A 7,869-nucleotide genomic window follows, 5' to 3' on the forward strand; every position below is an offset into this window, starting at 1 on the left:
GACACACTGGCTCTGTCAACTGTATGACAGAGCAACAGTTTATTTTTTTTAAATGTTTGAATTTTAACTGTGACAAAGTGTTGCCACAGTGAACGCAACAACTATTCTAAAGGTACGAATGGCATAATTGAACATTCCGCCCACCAAAATACACTAGTATTTTGACTAGACGAAAACAAAGACGATAGAAGTAAACTTAGAAAAAATAATACTAAGACTATACAAAAATAGACGATACAATGGTAGCGCTCGAAGAGCGATTAAACGGGTAAGGGGCACAGCTTGACCACGGGTCGTTTGTACAGTCCGGTAGCTGTGCGCACCGTCACCACACGACAAATCCCGTCGGACCCGGGATGAGTGTCGACAATGCGACCCAGAGGCCACTTCATGGGCCCTGTCTGCTCGTTGACTACGAGCACGAGAGTACCGATTTGGACGTCGGTTTGTTTGTCGTGCCACTTCATTCGCTGCTGCAGAGTATGCATGTATTCTTTTGACCACTTGGTCCAAAAGTCTTGGTGCATTTTCTGCAGCAACTTCCACCGTTGAAGTGGGCCCAGCCGAACATCCGAGAGATCTTCCTCGGGTACGACAGATAAGGGCTCCGTCGTGAGAAAATGGCCCGGAGTGAGGGCCGATAAGTCATTAGGATCGGTACTAAGAGGAGTCAGGGGTCTTGAATTAAGAAGAGCCTCAACCTGAGTCAAGATTGTTAGGAACTCCTCGTACGTCAACCTCTGGCTACCGATGACTCGAGCTAAATGTGTTTTGACAGCCTTGATACCGGCCTCAGCGAGACCTGAGAAGTGAGGGCTGCCTGGCGGATTAAACTCGAATTTAATCTCGCTATGCGTAGCAGCATCTCCTACGAGACGTTGCAGAATATTGCTCGCACCGACAAAATTCTTCCCCTGGTCGGACACCAACCGATTACACCGACCACGACGCGCGACGAAGCGGCGAAGCGCGGCGAGAAACGCGTCTGAGGACAGCTCAGTGACGAGCTCCGTGTGTACAGCCTTCGTCGAGGTGCACACGAAAACGCAAATGTAACCCTTGTAGGTCTTATTGCCTCGCCCGCGACCCAGAGCTATGTCAAAAGGTCCACCGAAGTCGACAGCAGCACTCAAGAACGCTTTGAGCTGGGCTACCCGATAAGACGGCAAGTCGCCCATGAACGGCGCAGGAGCACCGAGTGGTCGAACACGGAAGCATTTCATGCATTTTGACGTGACTGCGTGGATAGCTCGCTTTGGGGACAGTATCCAGAAATGCTGCGCCAGCAAATTATGAAGCGTTTGGACGCCTGGGTGCATGAAACGCTTATGGTACTCGTCGATCAAGAGGGAGGTAAGACGATCGTCGCGAGGTAGCAACAGGGGATGTTTAACATCGAATTCGAGAGAAGCTCGCGACAGGCGTCCGCCCACCCTCAAGAGACCCGCGTCATCGAGGAATGGAGACAATTTCTTAAATGCCTTCGGGAGAGAGTTCAAAAGATTGTTTTTCACTTTCTCGATCTCCGAAGCAAAGTGGTGTTGTTGAACAGAACGCACGAGGAACATGAGCGCCTGTTTAATCTCCAGGGGTGTTAAAGGGCCGTCCAACAAGTTGTTGGGCGTCTTTCGATTTCTCACGTTGTGCACGAAACGAAAACAATAGGCAAGGACACGTTGGAGTGTCGTCAGTGCCGAGAACTTAGTCATAAGGTTGTCTGTCCACGTCTCCTGCACTGAGACAGTGAGGACTGTCACCTTACGCTCTTCATGTAGAACATCCACGTCGACTAACAACGTTGACTTAGGCCAGTCAGGCTTGTCCAGCACGAGCCAAGATGGACCCTTCCACCAGTTACTATGGTGGACCAGGTCGTCCGGCAAGAGCCCCCGCGACCCACAGTCGGCTGGGTTGTCGCCAGTCCTCACGTGTCGCCAACAATCGGGAGGAATAATTTCCTGAATGTGGCTCACGCGGTTAGCCACGAAAGTTTTCCACTTTGAAGGGCAAGACTTTATCCAAGTCAACGCAACGCTAGAGTCAGACCACGCCTGTACCTTATCGATTTTGTGGAGAGGCTCCAGAGCTGTTGCGACCGACTCCACCAGGTCTGCAAGCAGTACCGCGGCCAGCAACTCCAGACGCGGTATCGACAACTTACGCAGGGGTGCCACTCTCGATTTACCACAGACCAACTGGACGTACTGCGTTCCGTCCTCGCCTGTCGTTCGGACGTAAACCACCGCGCAAAACCCTCGCTCTGAGGCATCGCAGAACCCGTGAACTTCGAGCGAAACGAAGTCCTTGACCATACGACGCGGGACCGACACAGACTTCAGAGAGGGCAGCTGCGCTTTGTACTCTCGCCATTCGGATGCAAGGTTCTCTGGCGCGTCGTCGTCCCATGAGACACCTGAGACCCACAGCAGCTGCATGAGGTACTTCGCGAAGAATGTCACAGGTGAGAGCAGGCCCAGAGGGTCAAAGATCCGAGCAATCTCTGAGAGGATGGTACGTTTAGTGCACCGACGATCTTCGACAGCGACTTGAAAGGTGAAGTCGTCCGCCTGAGGTAACCACGAGAGGCCAAGAATTTTTAGAGAGATGTCCCCAATGGAGTTGAACTCCCGAAAGTCCTCAGAATACAAGTCTGAGGAGGGGACACCGTCGAAGAACTCCTGGTGGTTCGACGTCCACTTCCGCAAATGGAAACCGCCAGAAGCTAATATCGTCGACAACTCCGAACGAAGCTTCCGTGCTTGTTCGACAGAATGCGCTCCAGATACCACGTCGTCGACATAGATGTCGCGGTCTAAAACTGCTGAACCAGAAGGATATTCTTCCCTTGATTCCCTCGCCAACTGGGCAATGGTGCGGAGAGCTTGGTAAGGAGCGGACGAAACGCCGTAAGTAACGGTCAGCAGCCGATAGTCCCGGACAGGCTCATTGACAGACGGACGCCACAGGATACGCTGATATTCAGCATCTTCCGGGGACACTAAAATTTGTCTATACATTTGCTTGACGTCGGCCGTGAATACAACATTATGCCACCGAAAACGAAGGAGCAAGTGGAAAATGTTGTTTTGCAGCTTCTGGCCTGGCAGTAGCGCATCATTTAGCGAGATGCCTCGGCTGTCCTTGGCACTGGCGTCAAAAACGACCCGGAGAGGAGTACTGGTTGACGAGGGCCTCAATACTCCATGGTGGGGAATGTAGAAGAACTTCCCCACATCCACCCCCGGAGGGTCACACTCCTCAAGGTGGCGACAGCTTTCGTAGTCCTTCATAAAGGCTACATAGTTTCTATAGAAGTCGGAGTTACTCAGTAACTTCCGCTCCAGCGACGAAAATCTCTTGAGAGCGATGGCTCGAGAGCCCGAAAAGGTGGGTTTATTGGAATGGTCAGCGAAAGGTAGAGGAACGACAAATCTACCTTCTTCTGTGCGACGAAAGTTAGCGAGAAAATATTCTTCGCACAGCTGATCCTCCTTCGACAAAATGACGGTGTTCGGAGAGCTGACATCTTCCAACTCCCAAAACCTCTTAATAGAGTCGTCAATCGATAACCTGCCCACGACCAGTTGACAATTGTTACCACGGAACCGAGGACGACAAATGTCCGTAGCACAGTCGCCTGCGTCACCCATCAAAATCCACCCGAAAATGGTGTTGAGGGCAGTCGCCTGGCCAGGGGCCCCATGGGTTAACCCAGGGCGCAACGAAGAAGCGAGAATGTTAACGTTCAGGAGCAAGTCAACAGGTCCTGGAATGTGCCAATGAGGGTCAGCCAACTCTAAGCCCCTGATATGGCGCCATGATGAGACATCAACATGATCCGTTGGCATTTCTGGACAAATTTTTGGCAACAAATAAGCCTCTACTGAAATAGCGTTATCAGAATTTCCAAGCCTGGATGAGACGGTACATGACAATGTGCCACCGGGCCTAGACACCACTTCACCAATACCAGTCACGGCATGCTTTCCATATTCTGCCCGGAGACCAAGCTTCTTTGCACATGCCTCGCTTACAAAATTGCAAGCACTAGCACAGTCGAGCAAAGCCCTTACCTCTACCAAGCCGCCATGGGCATTCTTCACCAAAACCTTGGCAGTTGCAAACAAAGAAGAGGCCGCAACATTACTTGCCACCATTACCAGCGGATTAGATGTGTCAGACGGATGCTTCGAGCTATTTACATCCACAGCCGGGGAGGCAGGCACATTTGCATTATTGAAATGTAACAGCGTATGGTGGGAGAAACGACACTGCTCACACCGCTGCTTTGACTTGCAGGACTTGACAGAATGAGACCCCGACAAACATAGAATACACAACTTATTTTCTTTTACACATTTAAACCGATCAGCGGGGTCATATTTTAGAAAAGTTGGACAAGATACAAGGCTATGAGCCTGCTTACAGACTACACACGTTGGAGCAGTGACCACCAAGGCCATCTTTGGCTTACTAGAAGACTTACTACTACTAGGCTGAGGAGTACTAGCAACAAAGCCTGTTGACCCTGCAGCATCTAGCGCCCGGTATCTTTTTTCAACAAAATCCTGCAATTTACTGAACTCCGGGATATCATCTGAGTTATGCTCTAATTCAAACTGCTCCTTCGTGCCCCTATCCAGCTTTGACCACAGTAATTGAATGAGTAAGAAATTCTTATCCGGCAAGTCGAAACCTTTCAAAATGGACAGATTTTCAGTGAAAACCCGATGAACCCGCTGTAAGTCACTAGCCCGGGATGCCTTCACAGGTTCACACTGAACAAGCTTGTCATAATAAGTTGTAGCAATTAATCTAATTTTATTATATTGCTTGTACAGCGCCTCATATGCTACCTTATAATTGTCATCGGTGACAGGATAATTTTTTATAAGGTCATATGCCTCATTCTGCACACTCGACAGTAAATAGTGTAATTTTTCAACAGGGGCAATGTCTGTTCGCTTATCTACTAAAGAATTGAACAACTGTATGAACGTTACCCAGTTTTCAATTTTCCCATCGAAAGCTTTAATTTGTAACTTCGGCAACTTCGGCAAGACCGGCTGCGGCGTCCCCGACACCCCGGAAGCCGCAGCAAAAGCCTGCTTCCTATTCTGCAAACGCGATCTCACTGCCCTAACCTTCGAGTCGAACATCGCGGTATGGGAACAAATCTCGCGGTGCTCGCTTCGCGGAGCAGTACTTAAAAGCTTTATTTGAGCTTCATGAAAGTTTTTCGCAATTGTACACAATTCACTCTCGTCACACAAAGCTAATTCAGCATCCGACAACATTTGCAAATACTCTATTCTCATTACCTGATAATCACGAGCAATCATCACCGTGTCTACACCAGCATCATCTTTCTCTACAGACTTATCACCACCTCCCATATTAATAAACACAACACTACACAAAAATTGCAGTAATTACACAAAAAAATGTTCAAAACAAACTGCAATTCACTTTCCACAACTTCAATGAGTTCAATGACAGACAGCTGACAGTTGACACTTGACAATTATGAAAAATGTTGCCAGCGCAATTAAATAAATGACCGAATGATTTTATTAAAGCACCACTACACGACCAACTTTCTTGCTTACCCTCGAACTTTTTATTAAGTCTACCCTAAATTTTGAATGTAAAAGATGACAACACAATTTCGACTAAGCAACTATGAGTACCAAAACGAGAAACGACAAACCATAGGTACTTTATCAAAATATGCGGATCGAAGGCCAAAATGTTCGATAGCGAAGGTGGACTGTATTTAACGAAAAAAGGGGCGAGAGTAAGGTGAAATTTAGGGCCGATGGAGCAAGAAAGTTGGGATAAGTCGAGATAAATAGTATGAAAGTTAAAACTAAAGTGTGTATATGTGTAGACGAAGTTACCTTTGATCCGGAGACTGTGGGAGCCAAATCGTTGGTCACCGTTGAAGACCGCTGGTGGTGATTCTGGCTTTCTGTCGCAAGCTAGAGGAAGCGTAAAATCGTTACCTGCAGTCGCCCAACTTAGACCTCTGATTTTCCCTTCCACGGATGAGTTCGGCTTCCTCCGGTACACAACACTGATACTAATGAATTAATGTCCTAAATGGTAGTAGTGCTTTGAATAAAGTGCGAAAATAAACGAGAGCAACGAGAGTAGATGTGAACTGGTGGTAGGTTTTTGACACACTGGCTCTGTCAACTGTATGACAGAGCAACAGTTTATTTTTTTTAAATGTTTGAATTTTAACTGTGACAAAGTGTTGCCACAGTGAACGCAACAACTATTCTAAAGGTACGAATGGCATAATTGAACAGACATTGATGCATCAAGGCGGTTTGTTAACAAGGGCCTCCCGGTAAACGCGAAAATCGAAATTTAGTTATCTACCTCTTTATCGCTCGAATATGCAAGAGTGATAGAGAGATTAGATAACGAAATTTCGATTTTCTTGTTTCGCGGTAGGCCATGTGATTGACGTGACGTGTGATGTGTCAATGTGGTTTGTTTACTGTATGTGCCACAAAGGTGCTACCTACGCAGAGCTTTGCCTAATATTCCCTATTAATTTTCACTTCAAAAATAGTTATCATTGTCAATAAAATTGATTGTAATGTCACCTGTCGACAATGTCAGTGTCACGTGTTTCTATAAATAATATCGTCTGGAATGGAAAATGCGTTTATTTTGAATCCCTAAATCATTAATTTCAAAATACCTACGCTATAAATTTGTGAATGCTGATTTCAGAAATCTGCCTAAGTTATATAATATAACTTAGTTTTATTGGAGTATGTATCCATATATTAGCATCCAACTCCAACCATAACTTGCCTGAAATCAGGCGAGCAAAAATACAAATGTAAGTTACCTACATCATATATATTTTAACTGATTCGATTTGTAAGAAGATTAGATTCATAAAATCGTTACAAGCGTCCATTGCTAAAGGTAGCTTAGCACTAGTGTCCGACCGAAGGTTCGGTTTCGGTTTCGGTTTCGGCCAGTTTCGGCCAAAAAATCATGTTTCGGCTGTAGTTTCGGTTTCGGCCAAAAAACGGCCGAACCTTTCGGCCGGGCCGAAACTTACGAAATGGTACTTCGTACTATGAAACTAAACTATGTGACAAAGACCAAAAGTTGGGGAATAAGTAGGACAGCAATATTTATTAAGATGTACCTACATATACTGATTCATGTATAGGTACAGAAATTAATTGGTTTATTATAAAACACAATTCCACTAATGAGGGCGCCACTAGACGGTTGACGCAGACTTAAGAGGCTGTTAATACCTATAACGCGCACACTGTCTAATTGTATCGGAGTAAATGAGATTAGCACTGTCGCATGTTACTGGGCCTGGGCAAAGGAATAATAAGAAAACTCATCATCTTCCTCGCGTAGTCCCGGAATTTTTGGCACGGCTCATGGGAGCCTGGGGTCCAATTGACAACTAATCCCAAGAATTGTCGTAGGCACTAGGCACTAGTTTTTAAGAAAGCGACCGCCATCAGACTGATCTTCGAACCCAGAGAGTAAACTAGGCCTTATCGGGACTAGTCCGGCTTCCTCACGATGTTTTTCCTTCACCGAAATGCAAATAGTAGGTAAATATCAAAATTATATTTAGTATAAAAGTTCCGAAAAACTCATTGGTACGAGTACGTCAAGCCGGGGTTTGTACCTTGCGACCTTCGGATTGAAAGTCGCACCAGCGCTCAAGGAAATATCTCGCTTTTTAATACAATGGACATTGCTTGGAGTCTGTGCTCAACTACTTATCCTGAAGCCTGAAGCACGGCTTTGACTTCGCATGAAAGTTCGCCTCACTGGGGCACTTCGGACGTTTAGGCCCAGGTGAAGATCGGT

The 7,869-nt window shown here is 46.6% G+C and overlaps 1 protein-coding gene across 1 annotated transcript; it reads right to left on the minus strand.

The window, feature by feature from the left end:
* Window positions 1-260: 260 nt before the first annotated feature.
* Window positions 261-3,848, minus strand: LOC134806759 (uncharacterized). Its single transcript, XM_063780079.1, has one exon. It carries the CDS (start codon window positions 3,846-3,848, stop codon window positions 261-263), a length of 3,588 nt encoding a protein of 1,195 aa, XP_063636149.1.
* Window positions 3,849-7,869: the final 4,021 nt, after the last annotated feature.

The sequence above is a fragment of the Cydia splendana genome, chromosome 3 (assembly GCF_910591565.1).
Source record: "Cydia splendana chromosome 3, ilCydSple1.2, whole genome shotgun sequence".
Lineage (NCBI taxonomy): Eukaryota > Metazoa > Arthropoda > Insecta > Lepidoptera > Tortricidae > Cydia > Cydia splendana.

Coding starts and splice junctions, on each gene's coding strand:
- LOC134806759 (XM_063780079.1), bottom strand. CDS start 3,848: ATGCCAACGGATCATGTTGATGTCTCATCATGGCGCCATATCAGGGGC.